Source organism: Conger conger, chromosome 14 (genome assembly GCF_963514075.1).
Source record: "Conger conger chromosome 14, fConCon1.1, whole genome shotgun sequence".
Classification (NCBI taxonomy): Eukaryota; Metazoa; Chordata; class Actinopteri; order Anguilliformes; family Congridae; genus Conger; species Conger conger.
Genome location: NC_083773.1, coordinates 12524141 through 12544284, shown reverse-complemented (window position 1 = coordinate 12544284; position 20144 = coordinate 12524141). Strand labels below are relative to the sequence as shown.

The 20144-nt window shown below is 41.7% G+C and overlaps 1 protein-coding gene across 1 annotated transcript in view; it reads right to left on the bottom strand.

Moving 5' to 3' along the window:
• Window positions 1–16534, bottom strand: part of suclg2 (succinate-CoA ligase GDP-forming subunit beta) — a 112409-nt gene extending 95875 nt beyond the window's left edge. The window contains exon 1 of the mRNA XM_061220909.1: window positions 16386–16534. Within this exon, the coding sequence (XP_061076893.1) occupies window positions 16386–16469 (84 nt within the window). The 5' untranslated portion in view covers window positions 16470–16534. The remainder of the gene's footprint in view (window positions 1–16385) is intronic.
• Between the last annotated feature and the right edge of the window lie 3610 nt (window positions 16535–20144).

Genomic DNA, 20144 nt, shown 5'->3' with positions numbered 1-20144 from the left:
GTCAAGAGGAAGATGAGACGCCAGACCCAACAATACAGACGAGCTGAAGGCCGCTATCAAACCAACCCGGGCTTCTAGAACACCTCAGCATTGCCACAGGCTGATTTCCTCCATACCACGCCGCATTGATGCTGTAATTCGTGCAAAAGGAGCCCCGACCAAGTATCAATGTCTTATGTAATATTCTAATATTTTGAGATACTTGATTTTTGATTTTCATGAGCTGTAAGCCCATGTAATTGAAATATTTCACTTTATGTGTAATGAATCTAATATATGAAAGTTTCACTTTTTGAATTAAATTAAGAAAAAAAAACTTTTCCACAATATAAGATTTTTTTGAGATGCACCTGTATATGGAGCATATTTACAAGTTTAATATTATGCATCTCCAAATCAACAACTTCACCTGTGTGGAACAAGTAGAAGGCTACACAAGCAATTGAATACAAATAAAAAGCTGTGTCTTAAACCTGTGGTTAATAAACTTGCCTATATTCGTAAAGAACACAAGCAGAGTTGATCTTGTGATTTTTTTTGTGAAAAGAAACACAATTATAATAATAATACAGCCAAGTATGTCCGCGGAGGCACACCAGAAAAGGCACAGGGGTCAATCGTTTTGATCAGTGTTTTAGCCAGCTGTTTTGCTGCATTAGGCTTACATACCGAAACATGAAAGAGTATGTATTATCCACCTGTGAACTTCAGTTCCAAGCCAATATACAAACTAATTTAGCTCGCAATGTTAATTGTGGCTCGTAAGCTTGTCAACAATGAGCCTTGCTCATCTTGCCAACTGTGCCTTGCACGGACACAGTTGGCAAGTTCCGGAAGAAGAAGAAATACAGTAGTTGCATTTTTGAGCAAGTTTGCAAGAAATTTGGAATTACATTTGGAAAGAGACGTAGCTATTCATTTAAAAAAAACATTTTTTTAAATGTAATTTCTGGTGCATTGATTACAAGAAAATTTCCGTAGAGCTCCATTACATCAGGGTGAACTGCATGTATAAAAAAAGAAAAAGAAAAAGGGACATCAGAGCACATTTATAAAACCCCAGTAAGGTTATTGGGTTATTCTAAGACATTGAGCTGTTGAGGCCCTCACCACAGTTAATTCATGAATATCCATAGCAACTGCTCTGAGAGCCCAGAGGAACGATATCATTTCTACAGAAGACGAGGACAGAGGAAGTGGATATCAGGCCAGCGTGATTAAAGAAGGCTTGGGGTGTAGCCCAGGTCGGTCTCCGGTTTTATGTCCATAAAAAAAAGGCATGTTCAAGCACTTGAACATGGCACGCAAACCCATGGGGCACCAGTAGACCATTAATCCATTGTACTGTAGTACAATCCAATAGACAGGCTATATAGCAGAGCAGCATTATAGTCTTCCGTAGCAATGAGTGGTTTAATATTGCATTTCAGAGGAGCCAGTGCTTCTACTCCATCCACCCTTGCTGTCACGACATGATTGCTCTGCTATTTCTATCTTCTAACTTTCATACTTACACCCCAGGACTTCTTGCTGACCAACCCACAGACCAATCACAAAATCAGCTGTGTGATTATGATGCGAATGCACAACGTAACAATTACAGCCTTGTGCAGTCCAGTTTACTGTGGACCACCCATCAGTCCAGTCCAGCATAACTATATTCCAAACTCTACTCCACCAACGCTAAAAGCTCCATTACCGTCTAGACCGAGGGTTGGACCTGCAGACTCTGTCATTAAGAGGACCCTCAATTAAGGGCACGTTATGATCAAATACCGTCAGCTTAAGAAAGCATTAATTTGTTTAAAGTCACAAACGTTTTACAATTTCAATATGTTTTGTGAACTAGTTGTTTGACTCATTAAGCATCTGTGCTATCTCAGTGGATGCAGACTCCCCCTGAATGCATTTTAATTATTATTTTTCCAGTTTGGGGTGTAAACGAATGCAGTTTTGTGGCTCAATTCATCCAGAAATTCTTGTTCTGAACACTAAAACTATTCACGAATTCATGGGCAGCAGGTCACATTTAAATCGACGTATGACAAACCTAAACTAATAACGGCATCAGATCTTTGTGCGTTTGTTCTGGGGGATCAATTTGCACAACAGGCTAGTGCACAGCCGAGCGAATTATAATTAGCAGCAAGCTATTTGGGGATGACACCATGGGAGGACTGCAGTGTGTGTCCCAACCTCAGGACGATGAAACGTGCCACAGGCAGGTCACAGGTGCTGTCCAGGGAGGTTATAAAGAGCGTAGACTCGAGAGGACAGGCGTGCTCCACTCAAAAACAGGTGCACTTAAATGCCGACCCAAAAACGTGACCTGCACTTACGCAACATGCACTCACCAATCACTTTATTCGATAAACCTGCTTGTCAATGAAAATAGTCCTCCTCCAAACAAGAAATCATGTGGGTACAACCAACTAAGCTCCAGATGACAGACATTTTCTCCTGATTTGGGGTGAATTAGTCGCGCTTTCAAATCGTATTACAGGGTAAATCAAACTTATATCGTTAGTAGTACTGTTTCATACTTTGTTGCATATCCTTCGTATTCAATGACTGCTTGAAGACTGTGGCCCATATGCATCAGCAGGTAGCCAACTGAGTATCTTCTCTGGTGATGCTCTACCAGGCCTGTACTGCAGCCTTGCTTTGTCCTGCCTGTTTTGGGGACTAGTTGCCTTACATTTTCTCTCCAGCATATGAATCAGCTGTTCAGGTCAGATGAAGGACTTGGCCATTTACCTAAAACTCTTTTAGGTACTTCTTACAGTAGCAAACTGTTGATTATTGCAGTGTAGCCTCTGTAGTTTGCTTTGTGAAGCCTTCTGTGGACAGCAGTCACTGATACAGCCACGTCTGCCTCCAGAAGAGTGTTTTAGATGTGCTGCAAAGCTGTTTGAGGTTTTTGAGAATTATTCGGTCTTGAACTGTAAAGGTTCTCTCTTAGCCTACCAGGCTCTTTGCAATTACTGAGCTCAGCAGGGCTCTCTTCATTCTTAGTTACGTCGCAAACAGCTGATTTTTGTAAGCCTAATGTTTGGCCTATGTCTGTGACTGTTTCTCAGCCGCATAATGGCTTCCTGGACTTTCATGGGCACCACTCTGACCCTAATGCTGGCAAATGTCAATAACAGACTCCAAAGGCAATCAAAAGCTTAGAATCAAGACTAGTTCACCTACTGAAAGCTCTCTATACCTGGACTAAGGAAGCAATTGAACACACCCGACTAATCAGAAACACATGTGAAGCCATTTGCCCCAATCACTGTGGTGCCTGGAAATGGAAGAAAAATACTGCAATTTCTACACAGTGACCAAAAACTAAAAATACCCTTTAGCAAAAGCTATGAATCTGCACTTTAATCACACATACATTGTTTGATTGCAAATCTAAAATTGTGCAGTACAGAGAATCAAACAATATTGAGCTTACTGTGTATACAAATAACAAATGACAGCCAAGAGAGAAACTGAAAGACAATCATAATTTCCTCATAGAATACACATTTTTAGTGCTGGGCACTGCATATCCCAAAGCACACAGTCTCCTCTCATTAATAAATTAGCCTATTAATTATTTTTCCCGGAACAAAACTAAGTAAATAAATTCCTCAAAAGTGTTACCCTCAAGCAGACAATGATGCATGATAATGCCAGGTGGACAACAATGGACTTATTTTATCATTTCCCTTGGCCAATTTAGATCCAATTATAAGCTCAGCCATTGTCCTCCTTTATCAAAATGGATTGCGCTTCCATGTTAGTACACGGAGACACACACCACCACAGTAAGCACACATGATACAGTGTCCATTGGGGACAGCTAGAGGAAGAGAGCCGAGGGCTACACGGGCTGACAGGTCTCCCGCTAAAGATTGTGGTGTGTCATGGGATCGCAACAACCACTGACAGATATAAAAGCAGCATACCGTGTTGTGGCAGGCTGCTTCTCATTTTCAGTGCAAACATATCTCATTATTCGGCCGGGGACGTTATAGAGTAATAAGTCCTCATTTCGAGGGGAAGGTCAAGAAATGTCACCTTGCTTGAACAAACCCATAAACAGCAGCGAAATAGCATCGCCATGCACGCAATGAACCTCTCGCCACCACCGCTGCTGTTAGTGGTCCATCAGTCTCTAAGCAGATTTTAAAAGGTGAGACAATTGCTCATTTTCATTCGCACTCATAAATACATCGCAGCATCCTCGTTGAAATTATTCTCCTCACGAGTTTAATTAGCCTGCAGCAGGATTCGCACTTTTCAAATGCCGCTGCAACCGTGTGTGCAGCTGCTTAGGAGATGCAAGCCCTCTGCTTTATCCTACACCTACCCCTTTCTCCTCCACCCCACCCCTTCTACAACACCTCTCCCCTTCTACTATACCATCTCCCCTTTCTCCTACACCTCTCTCCTTCTCCTAAACCTCTCTCCTTCTCCTACACCATATCCCCTTTCTCCTCCACCCCACCCCTACTCCTATACCCCTCCCCTTTCTCCTACACCTGTCCCCTTTCTCCTACCCCTTCTCCTACACCCCTTATCATACCATTTCTGGATTTATACACTCCAACCACCCAAATCAGTCCCTCTACTTCTCTACTGCAGTTTCTGACATTGATCTTATGTGCATCTCCCCGACTGTTTATCCACCCTCTCCCCGACATTCCTCACTGAGGCGCTGTACTCCCGTATCCGGGCTGCTTTGCATCTCTCTTCTTTCCCCCACCCCTCTCAGTCCCAAGTACACTTTTGGAAGTGAATCACAGATGTGTGATGTCACTAATTGGCATGGGTAGGAAACATATTTACACTGCCGACACCGCGCCTTCACAGACTCACTCGCGCCCTAATACTGTGAGGCATGTTTAGATGGAACCCTGATGGATGAAGCAGAATATCCCTGCTAAAGGCAGGAGGGAAAAAATCAATATCCTTTTCTGAGGACACTTGGAAGGAAACTGAACCCATCACTCATTCAGTCTTTAACATTCAATATTCAGAGCTTTGTACATGTGCCTTTGTTTTGCCACCCCCTTTTTTTCTGAATGAAGATGTTAACCAGATGCAGGCCACAGGATCTACCAATACATTTTAAACTGCAGAGGGGGATGGAATTAGTATTTAATGCACTGTACCCTGCATGATACAGCAGCAGCTATTACCATTAGCATGTCTTAGGGAGAGCACATACAGAGGCTCCATTAGAAGCACTGAAAACTCAATACGTCGATATATATACATCGATTTTTAAAAGAGCCCCATTAGAAAAAAACAAAAAAATGTAGCGTGGCTTGAAATCTCTCATATGCTAGACGGCTATTTTGCTGGCATATTCATGAAGAGCGATTTGCAAATGTTCACTGACCCGAACCTGCTCTGTGGAGAGGATGTGGAGCTCATGGAATTGCAATCAAACGTATCCCAAAGAGGGTTTGAAATGATAAATGCCCTTTCAAGGTCTCCCGAGTGACTTTTCCGGGGGCATGGTGGTATGGGGAAGCGGGAATAGGAAAAGACAGCTGCTGTGACTGAGCCAAAGATTCCCGGCTCCATGAAGAACTGGACATCTACAGGGTTTATGGAAAATCCCCCAACAGCACGAGAGCCAATCTTACTGTCCAGAAGACCACTGGAACACACTAATCTGCCATTTCTTTGCTTAAACTGTGATGCATAATAGAACAAGCTGTGTTTAATGAGGCTTTAGCATATTTAAGCTACAACTAAACCATGCTCGAACAACCATCCTTTTGAGAGTTTTTCCTCTACGTTCCTTGTTACATTTGATATGTAACCGGCTGAAGAACACAAGAAAAAGTCTCAACTCATGTCATCTCTGACAAAGACCATGAACCCAGACAACAGAAACAGACAGCACATCAAACCACAGGCTTTGCAGGTGTGAAACACGGTTATACAGGGGGGCAGTTTAGTCCGTTAAACACTGAACATCAATGAAAAAATGGATGTTAGAATCCAGAATGTACATCAAATACTTTGCCACTGGGATTGGCTTAAACGGCATTCTGTATTGTGCATTTTAATGCTGCTAAAAATGAACACCAGAAAGTATTCTATACACGCTTTCTCCACAAATCACCAAGCCACTGAAAAACCCTGACTCAACCCGGGAAACCAAGAGGGGCTTTTGGACTGGATTTTGTTTGACAGTATGTGATGTTAAAAAAACATTGCAGACAATCTAGCCTTGCCATAAACCCCAGAGCTTATTTGCGCTTCACTTTCATTCAGTGCAGATTACTATAATACCATTTTCTGGCACTCGGCCTTTCACAGAACTGTAAGAGTTGAGTCTCAGGTTTTTCACGTACACAAAAACCATCTTACATTCGCGCGCTGTGTAATTATACGCCATGTTGTGCTCATTGTGGATGCATAGGAGTCATCGCTATCTGCACTGAACTTCCAGTACGGTCAGAGAACCGCGAGCAGCAGTCGGCTTACAGATCATCCGCAGACTGCCCTGAAAATCCCACAAGGCCCTGGGATTCTCCGGATCCAAAAGGGGTAAAATCCCTATTACCAGACATAGCGGAGCCCAGAACCTCTGAAATGAGTCAACTTAATTAACACCTGGAATGGCACTACTCTCCATTAACTTAAATATTCCTCCTGGGGCATTTTCAAATGTTTTACGAACACATTTTCAATTTTAACTGATATAGCTTTGACTGCTCTACAGATGCTGGGAGATGTTTCATGATGCAAGAAAATAAATGGTGATTTTAATTTGACCAAAAAACGAGATGAGCACAATTACAATGATCTGTATGCATAAGAATTTGGTAGCAGGAAAACCCAAGTAATTTAAATTTAGGCACTGCACAGTATAATCACCTGCACAAATACCAGACAAAATACGAACTGCCTGTTACTGTATAGCCTCTGCAATGAAACCAAGAACCTGCCCACCCATTTACATTTACATTTACTTTTTTGTAATTTGGCAGACGCTTTTAATCCAAAGCATCACATCCACCAAATCAAATGCTACATTTTCTGTTGCTATAATATTTATCTTGAGTTGTTCTCTTTCAGCTCTTCAAAAGGCAGAGAAAGGCACCAAAAAAATCCTTGGCATGTATGCATCAATGTAATTTTCCAGCGCTGAAGGGTCTGAGCTGATCTTGAATCAGTCTCTAGGAGCAGTGACCCGCAGGCTGAGGGAACGAGAGTGCTACATGGGATTTGGAGCGGCTGCGAAACGGATCATCCACAGTCTAATCCACGGCACACAGACTGCAAACATGGGACACCTCTCAATGCAGATAGGAGCTCATCCATTACCATGGCTAATAAGAGAAATTATCAGGAACCCCTATTGAAGGAGCCAGGTCTGGAGGAAGATAAGAACGCAGAGGGACCCAAATCCTGTGGGGTGTTGGGGTGGAGTCATGGTAGGCACTGAAAATCGATTAACTGTGTATCCAAGAAAGCCTCCATTTCCTACGATATCAAAACAGCAGTTAAGTCAGTTTATGAGTAATATAGTCATTATGGCATATACTGACCACAGTGAGAGGATGTCTGACACATCAACAATGATACTGATGCCAAAGACAGATACAGTATATTAGAATGGAACCTATTTGGATTGACATATGACTATTAAGACAGCTAGCTAGCCACATTTTCTATTAAACCTTAGACATCTTTTCAACAACATTTAAGTTGTTGCTGTTGTTGCAGTTTGAGGAACTGTAGGCTTCTTTTCTGTTTAAACATCAAATGTGCAACCTTCCAGAGACAATTAGCACATTTTTTGGTTCATACTTTTGCTTGTTTAGCCTTTTTGGTGTGTTGACAGTTGTGCACACACATCATTATCAGTAATTATTTCTACTTTGGAATAAGGGTGGCAAAGAACTCTGAAATGTCTGTAACTTTGAAAGTGAATTATATGGTTATTTATAAAACACTTCAGATCTTTTTGTTTTCATTGTAGAGCTGTTAAGGATTGATCAGTGCTTAATTATTCTTCATTACACATCCATGGGGTTCATAAAAAGATTCATTCAAATTCATTCAAAAGGTGAGCAGTAATGAGCAATAAGCAGGCTTAAGTTACGTTTTACAATTAAGTTAAGTTTTGTAACTCTCTAATTATATTATAGAATCCACTGCTATTCCATTTTGTTTTGGCCCTTCTTTTTATATGATTTCGCTTGATGTATTCTGTAGCAGTAGTACCAAATATTGTTTAATTTTGATGGTACAAAATTCTGTGATAACTAGCCTCCAAGATAGCTTGCGAGTCAAGATCATTTGCATTTGAGCGGTCTTCAAATTTTCTGTGATGCTCCAATGTTGAACATTGGGCACGACATTTTAGTATGAAGAAACTGACCACAGATTACAATCCAAAATAATTATTCAAAAGTGCCCTTTTGAATGGAAACCCACCCACATTGAGGCTGTTAGGGTTCCTGAACCCCTAAGTACACTGTTTGTCAAAAAACACCCTCTGGACTGGATTGCCAGATTTGACAAGAGTTCTTCAAAATATGTGCATAAAAAACAGAACTACAGTGGCATTGGGGAGTTCATGGACAGAGACAAGAACATCTCCCTAAAAACTGCACAGAAAGCAGTTTTAGTTATTCTAACTAAATACATTGATGAGCCAATGAAAGAACACAGAAGGCTTGATTGTAGCCAGACCTAAACCTCTAAAAGGTCTAAAGGTCATATTGAAAATCTAAACCTCAGTCATACTGAAAGTTTCTGCAAACATACTAAACCACGATTATAGGAAATTCCTGAATTTATATAAAAAATAAAAAAAAATAAAAAAAAAGGTTAAGCCTAAGCCTAAGTGAAGCACGGTGAGAGCAATTATGCCCAAATGGACTTTTAACAAAACTTACACCCAGTTTATATCGCTCAACCATGACTTGTATGCAGTTTAATAAATTAAAGTTGCAAACAAGTTGTCATATAGAAATTACAAAAGGTCACACTCCACCATGTCCTGTCATCTCCACTGAGGTTTCAAGCAGTCCGCCAGCCTGCTACACAGTTGGTGTACTTCCATAGAAGTAAACTAGTTTCATGGACCCTTCCAGAAAATAAACTATGTTGATGTTTGTGCTTAACCATGAGATCATATTTCGAAAGAGAAGTTGCTGTTGAATTTTTTGTATGAAATTTTTATTCCGTTTTGAAGCCACTGGACAACAGACCCATAGAGACTGCTTTATCAGGGCTAACTACAGCAACTGTTCAGAAAACGCAACACGTTAAGGTCAAACTATCGGGGTGGACAGATACTACTCTGAAGTAGAGAAATACCTTAATTAAATTTTCTGGTGAAGTGCTCCTTTAAGTTTAAGGGGGCAATCACTTTTTTTCATTAAATAAATTAAATAATCATTTTTAAAAATGTGTATTGTACAAGTACATTCAATTACTTTAAACATCATTATGTATGCAGATGATGCAACTGCTACTTTTTGTGTGTCGGCTACTTCCCGCTGATAAAAAAAATAAAACATATATACATATGTATATACATGTGTACATACCCAAATGTAGTCTAGACCTGACTATTTGCTCTGTGACCAGAAAATATTAGCATTACCATCTACATTCTTATAATTTACATAGGTATCCATGGAAAAAAATAATTTTGACAATGTAGAAAAAACACTCCACGTCACACAGGCAGAGAGAGCAGGCAAATTGCAGGTCCATTTCAATTTTTCTGTTTGATAACATTTATATTGGTGGAGAACGGGAAGGGATGTACTTTGCGACTACCCATTCCCCAAAGCATTTATTCTCAGACTATTGTGCCCTTTTCGTCAAAACAGCAGCACTCAATGCCAGAATACATGTGGTAGAATACACATTCAGCTGTATCTTTTACCACCAGGTCAAATGTGTGTGAAAATGCTTCTGGGGTCAGTGTTGCTCCTTTCAGTTTGGGAACTGAGAAATTCAGATATTCAGCTGGACAGAAAACATACCCTAAATAACAGATACATGCCCCAAATAACATACTGAAAACCATCCCTTGGGCCGCTAAGTGCAGCACTTTTTTCCAGAAGCTTTCAGAAGCATGCAGAAAGAAATGATATAAAGGGTGAAATTTGGACAGTGACATGATTTTATTTGTTTCATTTCTGTACTCCAATACACAATGCTACTGAAACATCCCAATTAATATGAAGTTAAATAACAGATTTCATGCTTTAATTTGATGGTATTAACATCCATATTGGGGGATCCATAGGAATACAGCTTTTTTTAAACATATTTATATATTTTTTTGGGGAGTAAAAGTAATTGGACAATTACAAATTACTAAGCCGTTTCTTATTAGTTCATGGAAGGAAGCGAGCAGAAGATTGAGAGTTGATGTCATGTGTGCAAATTGGAGAAATTGCATTTGGAGTTGCTGTCGTCTCTCAACATCTTTCAGTTTTGCAGGGCCATGAAGTGGAATGTTCTTGACTGGCAAGTCAATCACCCATCCTGAATCCAAATGAATATGTGTTTCACCGGCTGAAGACAAGACTGAAGGCAAACGCCCCAGAAACAAACAGGAACTGAAGACGGCTGCAGTAGATGCCTGGCAGAGCATCACCAGGGAAGATGTCTATGGGTCACAGATTTCAGGAAGTCATCAAATGTAAAGGATTACCTACCGAGTACTAAATGTGATGTTATTTCACCTTATTTGTCCAATTACTTAAATGGGGAGCTGTAATTCCTTCCAAGATCACCCTATTTGGATGTACAGTGGCCTACAAAAGTACAGTAACATTAGTGAATGATTTTATTTATTTTTTTAACCATTGCCACATACTTTGCGTCACTCTTATGTTCATCACCATGAAAGTGAAGTCAAAGAACAACAAGTTACTGTACCACTGCTTTCAGTTAATGATGCTGCTCCTTCAGAAACCAGCTCCCAAAATCAATGGGAATTGTGACTTTTGTTTAATGTCAATGTTTTTGGATCAGTCATACATGCACATGTTGCATAATGAGATTGAAAAGGTGGACTTGCTTATGGTAGTTCTGGGTTCATACCCTGCTAGACTGACCAGTCAGTGTGTAGCTCTGAGATTCATATCTCTGAGGTTCTAACCTATATTATCAATTTTCTAAGATATGCTACTTGTAAAGTAAAAGTAAATGAAGGAAATGAATGTGTCTTTCAGACATAAGCAAATATGATAACAGTTATGGTTACTGAATGTAATCATTCAACATATTACATTATTTTGCCAAATATTTGGCACGGTAACAGATTACCCTCTAAAAGCCTATGTTTTATCAGCTACAGAAAGGACTATTAACCTTGGTGAAATATTATGTGTATCCACTTAAAGCAAACTTGGTCCACTGTATTCCTTGTGGGAAGGAAATGTAAATGTGTGCTTGCTGTAGACAGATGGGAACGCCTCACAGTGTTTGAAGTCCCTGCACCGGAGGAGTCCCCCCTTTTAAATATTCAGGACTGAGGCGCAATCCACAGGCTCCCCAGTTTAAAAATGGTGTGAAGTGTTGCCACAATGCTGAGCAACGGCTTTGACAGAGGACCCAGAAAACTTTGAAGAAATGGCAGGGTTATGCAAACCTATGTTTGAGCACTGTCATAACGTTAAGAAAGGAAGTGAGAATTGTAACTTTTCAGTGAAATTCATGAAAAGATTAATGAATAAGGGCACCTGAAGGAATTTCATCTGTTCTATATTCTTATGGGCAAGACACTGTATTCTCTGCTGAATGGTCAGAGATACCATCTTAAATAACATCTACAAAAAAGGATTTACGTAATTAACCAATTATCATGACAAATGTAGCAAAAGCTTGGAAACGTCTTCATCCTCTATTCATACAATTAAATACGGCATTTTGAAAAATATCCTCTCAACCTTTCTAAATGTATAACCATCTTTCCAATTAAGATGTGAACCGTAATATAATTTGGCATTGTATACAATCTCATTATGTGAAGCCTTCCTAGATAGATGAAGCCAGTCCCCAGCTACTACCACTATACCTCATTATACTGACAGGTTGAATATATATGCTAGCAAAGTATGAATGCAGAATACAAAAGCAGATTTCTGAGCAGCGTGACCACACAAAGGTATGTCGCAGAATACAGCACAGCTCCGCCCACTGCCTGTCAATCAGAATGCTTTGGGTTCAAGTTAATAGAGTAGCTATAATTTTATCTTCTGTGATAAAATGCGGGGGAACACTGAAAGTCTAGGGGTAATTACACAAACACCCAGTGGGCTGCAAGCCACAGCTGGCGCTGGCACGGTTAAAATGCAATGCCAAACTGCAGTATTATCACAACTTTACACTCATGTGTTCCATCTCATTCCATTCAGCTCTAAAAATAGCAGTTCAGTCTCGAGCTAAAGTTAATCCATAAAGCTGTTTAATATACAGGTAAACCTCATTTATCCTGTACAACACTGATTTGTTACAATGGAATTTGCCTCGAGAGAAAGAAAAAATGCAAATACAATGAAAAAGGCTATCCATAATGCAGGTTACAAGGGAGGATTTCCAAGCATTTGTGGTCCCCTGGTAGCTACATGCTAAGAGCGGCTTAGAAAGAGTGGTGATAATGTTAAAGTGGGGATTACTGCAGGAGGTGCTGGAGTGGGCTTGTCACTGGGGCTTGGCTTCACCAACTGCCACTCCTAAGGAGGCAGATGAATCTAAGTGCTAGACCTAGTACAACTTCAGCCTACATCATTCTAGCCCAGACTTAATCAGGCAATCCAATTCTTTTGCATTTGCCACTAATGTAGTGGAATGTGGCACAGGCACAGTGAAACCTCGGGTTATGCAGAGGTGACAAGAGTTTAACTAGAAGGCACTATCCAAAAAGCTGTTAGCATTCTGAGAATCAATAGAATGGACAGAAGTCAATTTTTAGTAATGCATTGAGGACGATTATTAAGTCTTACATTTCCAGCGGAAAAAACACTTTAGAAACTTGCTTAGCGATGATTTATTTCTTTATTTTTCAGCATCATACCGGTCTTCTTGGGAAAGTCTCTATAAGATTTGCACACCTGGATTTGGGTCCGTCAGATTGGATGGGAAGTGTCAGTGAACTGCCATCTTCAGGTCTCTCCACAGATGTTCTATGGGGTTTAAGTCTTTGCTTTGGCTGCGCAACTCAAGGAGTCAGAGACTTGTCCTGAAGCCACTCCAGCTTAGTCTTTGCTCTATGCTTTGGGTCATTATCGTGCTGAAAGGTGAACCGTCACACCAGTCTGAGGTTGCATGCACACTTGAGCAGGTTTTCGTCAAGGACTTTGGCTACATTCATCCTTCCCACAATTCTGACCAGTCTCCCTGTCCCTGCCCCTGAGAAGCACCCCCATAGCATAATGATTCCACCACCATACTTCACCGTAGGGACGGTATTAGCCGGGTGATGAACAGTGCCGGGTGTTCGCCAGACATAAACCAGCCCACTTCTTGTCTCAACAGACCAGAGAATATTTTTCCTCATGCTCTCAGAGTCCTTTAAATGTTGTTTGGCAAACTCCAAGTGAGCTGTCGTATGCATTTACTTAAGAGTGGCTTCTGTTTAGCCACTCTACCATGGATGGAATGCTGCTGAAATGGTTATCCTTCCAACAGGTTCTCCCATCTCTGCAGAGGATTTCCATAACTCCATAACTCTTAGAGGGACCGTCGGGTCCCTCTAACACACACTTAGTCAGTAAGGCTGGACAGCCAATTGTAGGAAGAGTCACGGTCGTTCCAAACGTCTTCAATTTCACAATTATTAAGGCCTCTGTGCTCCTGGGAACCCTCAAAATAGTACCTCGTGACAATTTTATCGAGGTCTACAATGGGTTACTTGGGACTTCATGGCTTGGTTTTTGTCCTGACATGCAGTGTCCATTTTGGGAGCTTATATACACAGGTGCATGCGATGTCAACTCCAATCAGGTTTTAGACACATTTCAAGGATAATTAAAGCAAACAGGATGTACCTGACCACATTTTTGAGAGGCACAGCAAAGCAAATATTTGTGAATTACAGCTTTCAGTTTTTGATAATACATTTTCAAAAATGTTTTCACTTTGTAGCTAATCATGGAGTATTGAGTTTATATTGATGGGCAAAAATGGCAAATTTTATAAATAAAGGGACCTGAATACTTTCTGAAGCCACTGTACGTAGTTACAATACATATTCCATTACAGGAATTTTGCAGATGCTCTTATCCAGAGCGATGTACAATGAAAATCAATGCAAATCAAACCCAGGGACAAGTGTGTTGAGGACCCTAGAGGAAAGTACAGTTCCGAGTCCTAGCATGATCACAAAGATACAACTTGAACCCCTGAAGAGTACATCAACTTACCAATTAGCAAACCAAGGTTGACAGCTAGAATACCCCAAATACTACAATAACTAAACTATAAACTATTATAAGTTATGGCATACACAAGGCTAATCATAGTAGTGAGTTAGGGAGGGAAAGGTGCAGCCTGAAGAGATGAGTCTTCAGTCTGCGCTTGAAAATGGTCAAAGACTCTGCAGTTCTGACATCCACAGGAAGGTCATTCCACAACCGTGGGGTCAGAACAGACAGCAGTCGTGACCAAGAAGTGCAGGTGTGACAAGGGGGAGGTGCCAGATGTCCCAAAGTAGTGAAACGGAGGGGTCTGGCAGGTTCTGATTGGTGATTGAATGTATTGTTCCAATGAGATCTGCAAGGAGTTTGGTCGATGTTTAAATTAATTCACGCATCTATGGTTATTTTCCTTTTTTGGGTACCTTCTGAAAACAATCATCAATGCTTAATGACACAGTGAACGGTGGCAAGGCTATTCATATTCTTGCATTCACTATTCAGAGAATAGTGGCTCACACTGTGGAAACAAAGTCCAGGAGAGGAGTGGTAACACATTTATACGACTCATGAATTACAAAAACATATGTGGTATGCAGTAGTCCATTCTTCCATTTGAGTGCTTTAGCATTTAAGTTCAGTATCCAGCAATTCATAAGAATTAGCTAATTTCATTGAAAAATGTGCCTATAAAACTATCAAAGCAGCAGACTATTATGTATGTACTTTTTAGAGCACAAAATGGCACATTTCCTCATGGTAAATGTTGAAATAAGGGGACATTGACATTTCTGCAACATAAATGTGCAGTGTTGACTAGCTACTACTATTGTCCAGAATAACAAAAGTACTGCTATTTAGGCTCATTTAAGTAAGTTTCCATATTCACCTTTAGCATTTCTGATTCTCTATAATAACAGCCAGAGCAATTGACCTGTAAATGTTATTCTTAAAAAAAAAAACACAATAAACCCACAGAAACACAAGTAAACACACAAAGTACACAAAGGAAACTTTATCAAAGTCCACCAACCAGGAAGTGGTGTTCCTTGATTCTAGCTCCACGTTTTTAGTGGAAGCTCACCTTTGTCCATGATTTTGCACCACAAGCATAATAGAACCGGAATTTCCTTCCATTGATCACTACAAAAGTGCCTCCTGAGCTGCAGTATTTTCTGATTATTTCTACTGTGTGTGTGTGTGTGTGTGTGTGTGTGTGTGTGTGTGTGTATTCATGTCTGGAGAGAGAAAAAACAGGTCTCACATTTGCAATGACCTTTAGACTTCTCCATGGTTTCAAAAAGGCAGCTGACTAGCAATTATTAGCTAGGTACACAACATGTTTGACAGTATGTTGAGATTGAACGTCTGCTTAAGTGATGCACAACATTACAGCGATAGCAACTAAATTACCTAGTTTACTACCTAGGCTACCACGTAAAAGGCAGCTTGACCACTCAATGTTGCCTTATCAACAAAATTATGAGGGTATATTGTTGGAAAAATCACCAAACATACCAGACGGAATTCTTAACTAGATTCAGCCGTTACGCTACTATACTAAGTGGTCTTTAAAGTCGCTGAGAATATCACGGATTATTCTAGAGTGATCTTGGCAAACTAGCGACCAACTAACTTATTATATTAGCTGAGAAGCTAACAAGTTCACAATGATGAGCGTCCCTGGTTATTTGCAACAAAAAAAGCTCACATGGTTATGATTTTTAAAAAGGGCTGAGGCATTCTATGGTCAAGCATTCGCCTAGCCACTGAAGCATATAAATTATCTGCCTCAGAACGACGTTCTTATGTCTATTATTTAAATTGCATGAAACTGTTAGAGCTTGCTAACAGGTCACTGCACTGACCACTGGGTGAACGTTGGATGAAGTTCCAACTAAGTCGCGCAAACGTTTATAAAAACTGCGATTGCATCGGCAATACTAAGGCAAAATAGTATTGAGAGTAACAAAGTTCCGAAACTAAAATCAGTACCTTGCTCTTCTCGAGAAATAAGTATCTGGTACTAGCTCCACGTAGTCCTCTTAGTATTGCCTGTGAAGCCATGGATGCCGCCATGATGACCCGGAAGCAAGAACGGAACTGAAACACGTGCGAGTGGTTACTACTTGGAGAGAAGCACAGAACTGTGGGGGCATGTTTCTTACTCGGCGCTGGTGTCGACGGGAGTTGAAGTCAGCAAAAACGTGTTTACCCAGGGTGTGTGTGGCGGGCGCATCGGTGCGCATTCTTACTTTGGTTTAGGCTACTGTAGTTGACTTTTCAGATCTTAAATGATTACTGCATAAGCATTGTACATTTGAGAGACAATTCAGTTATGCTCCAGTTTTGCATATTTTCAAGATACAGTAGCTTACTGGCGCAAATGAGGGAAACAGTGTTGAGAAGTTGAGTAGGATACTCTCAAGACTTCTGTGCCCTTTCTTCTGTTCTTGTTTCCAGTAGTCTATAAAAATGTGATGTAATTATATTATATATAATATATAATTATAAACATCAGGGCTACAACCCCTACGGATTTATTTCCCACATTCATCGCCACATCTGTGGAACTACTGAACATTGTGGTCAAAGGTGCGCTCACCTTTGTACATACAGTGAAACGCCGGAGGAGAGGAAGACGCGCTGGTGTGCTGGTGCGCACAGCGTTACCTGGAATATTTATCTCTAACGTGCGTTCACTGGGAAACAAACTGGATGAACTTCAGCTACTGTTGGGTAAAAACAAAGACTTTTCTTAATCTTCTGTTTTGTGCTTCACGGAGACGTGGCTGTGTGGATCGATACCGGATTCTGCGCTGCAGCTGGTCAGGCTTCCAACTCTTCAGAGCGGATCGCGACACAGAACTTTCCGGCAAAACGAAAGGCGGAGGTTTGTGATTTTACATTAACAGTGGCTGATGTAACGAGGTCACAGTGATCCTACAACACTGTTCTCCTGATCTGGAATCTTTTTTCATAAACTGCAAACCCTTCTACTCCCCCCGTGAGTTTGTTTCATTCATACTAGTTGGTGTTTACATTCCACCGCAGGCTAACGTGCAGCGCATGCTCGCCAATCAGGTACTGTTGAGTGGAGCGGACAAACCCAGACTCTTTAGTTATTGTTCTCGGCGACTTTAACAAAGGAAACCTCAGCCATGAACTCCCCAAATACGGACAGTTTATTAAATGTCCGACCAGAGAGAAGAACATTCTGGATCACTGTTACACCACAGCTAGCAGTGCTTATCATGCCGTCCCCCGTGCTGCACTGGGATACTCTGACCACGTCATGGTCCACCTGATTCCTGCATACAGGCAGAAATTAAAGCTCTCTAAACCTGTTGTGAGGACATCAAAGAAGTGGACCAGTGAAGCTGTGGCGGATCTTCAGGCATGTTTGGACTGCACCGACTGGGATGTTTTCAGGACTGCTACCAACAATCTGGATGAGGCGGTGACTTCCTACATCAGCTTCTGTGAGGACAGCTGTGTACCATCACGCACCAGGGTGGGTTACAACAACGACAAACCCTGGTTCACAGCAAAACCCAGACAGTTAAGGTCCGAGAAGAGGCATTTAGGAGTGGGGACAGAGTCATGTTTAAAGTGACCAAGTACAAGTTTAGCAAGGAGGTGCGAGAAGCTAAACAACTGTACTCAGAGAAGCTGCAACACCAGTTCTCAGCCAATGACTCTGCTTCTGTCTGGAAAGGGTTCAGACAGATCACGAACTACAAAACAAAAAACCCCCACTCTATGAACAATTCACGCCTGGCAACGACCTGAACGAGGTCTACTGTCCCTTTGAAGGTCAATGGAACAGTCCTGACACCATCCCCCCTGACACTAGCCACCAGCTCCAGCTCCAGCCCCCCTCCTCCCCCACCTCCTCCATCACAGCAGGAGCCTGGGCCACTCCACAGCTACTCACCTCAGAGACACCCCTGTCCTTACTGGAAAGAGCTGTCAACAGGATCTTCAAGAGGCAGAACCCCCGCAAAGCAGTCGGGCCAGACTCTGTCTCTCCATCCACCCTGAAGCACTGTGCTGATCAACTGTCTCCGGTGTTCACAGACATTTTTAACACCTCACTGGAGACTTGCCATGTATCAGATTGCTTCAAGACCTCCACCATCATCCCAGTCCCCAAAAAGCCAAGGATCACAGGACTGAATGATTACAGACCCATCGGCCTGACCTCTGTGGTGACGAAGTCTGAAGACCCCCTCCTGGACCCCCTGCAGTTTGCCTACAGAGCCAACAGGTCTGTAGATGTACATGGCTCTCCACATGGCTCTCTCTGGATTTCAGCTCTGCCTTCAACACAATAATGCCAACTCTGCTGCAGGACAAGCTCTCCCAGCTGAACGCGCCGGTTCCTCCCAAGGCTGCATTCTTTCCCCTCTGCTCTTCTCCCTGTACACCAACAGCTGCACTTCCAGTCACCAGTCTGTCAAGCTCCTGAAGTTCGCGGACAACACCACCCTTCTTGGACTCATCTCTGGTGGGGATGAGTCCGCCTACAGGTGGGAGATTGACTAACTGGTGACCTGGTGCAGTCAGAACAACGTGGAGCTCAACACTGTGAAGACAGTGGAGATGGTTGTAGACTTCAGAAAGAACCCAGCCCCACCCGCCCCCATCACCTTGAGAGACTCCCCTGTCAACATTGTGGAGTCATGCCGCTTTCTGGGCACCATCATCTCCCAGGACCTCAAGTGGGAGCTGAACATCAGCTCCCTCACCAAAAAAAGCCCAGCAGAGGATGTTCTTCCTGCGGCAGCTGAAGAAGTTCAACCTGCCAAAGACAATGATGGTGCACTTCTACACCGCCATAATGGAGTCCATCCTCACCTCCTCCATCACCATCTGGTATGCTGCTGCCACTGCCAAGGACAAGGGCAGACTGCAGCGTATCATCTGGTCCGCAGAGAAGGTGATTGGCTGCAATCTGCCATCTCTTCAGGACCTGTATGTCTCCAGGACCCTGAGGCGTGCAGGAAGGATTGTGGCCGACCTCTCTCACCCCGGACACAGACTGTTAGAAACACTTCCCTCTGGCAGGAGGCTGCGGTCCATCAGGACCAAAACCTCTCGCCACAAAAACAGTTTCTTCCCATCTGCAGCTGGCCTCATCAACAAGATCCGGGGGACCCCCCACTGTCACAGAACCCTTACACCACCCCCATAGACACATTACATCAACGCACTATCTCCCTGTGAGCAACGTCAACAAGACCCGGGACCCCCCCCCACTGTCAGACTCTTATCCCGCCCCCATAGACTTCAGTGTCATGTATTGTAAATATTTTAATTTTAATTTAATTTAATTTAATTTAATTTACATTCCACTTTATTTTACGTCTATGTTTCTATCTTTAGTATTATTCTTTATGTTGTCTGCATGCACCCACTAACCACAGCAAATTCTTGTATGTGAAAACTACTTGGCGATTAAAGTGATTCTGATTCTAAAAACTTGCTGAAAAATATTGCATTAATGCAGTGTTTCCATAATGTGCGCCAGTGCATGTGTTTCAAAGTAAATATAATATAAAATTAAAACAAAGAATGTGCTCTATATTGGAAGCCAAATGATATAATATTAACATTAAAAAAATGTTTTGTGGGTGAAGATAGTATGTGGGTTTAATTGCAACATTACCAATATATTTTGTAAAACTTCTCTGGATAATATTGCAAAATATGTACTCCACATCTGATGATTAATTGCAGAGAATGTGGCAA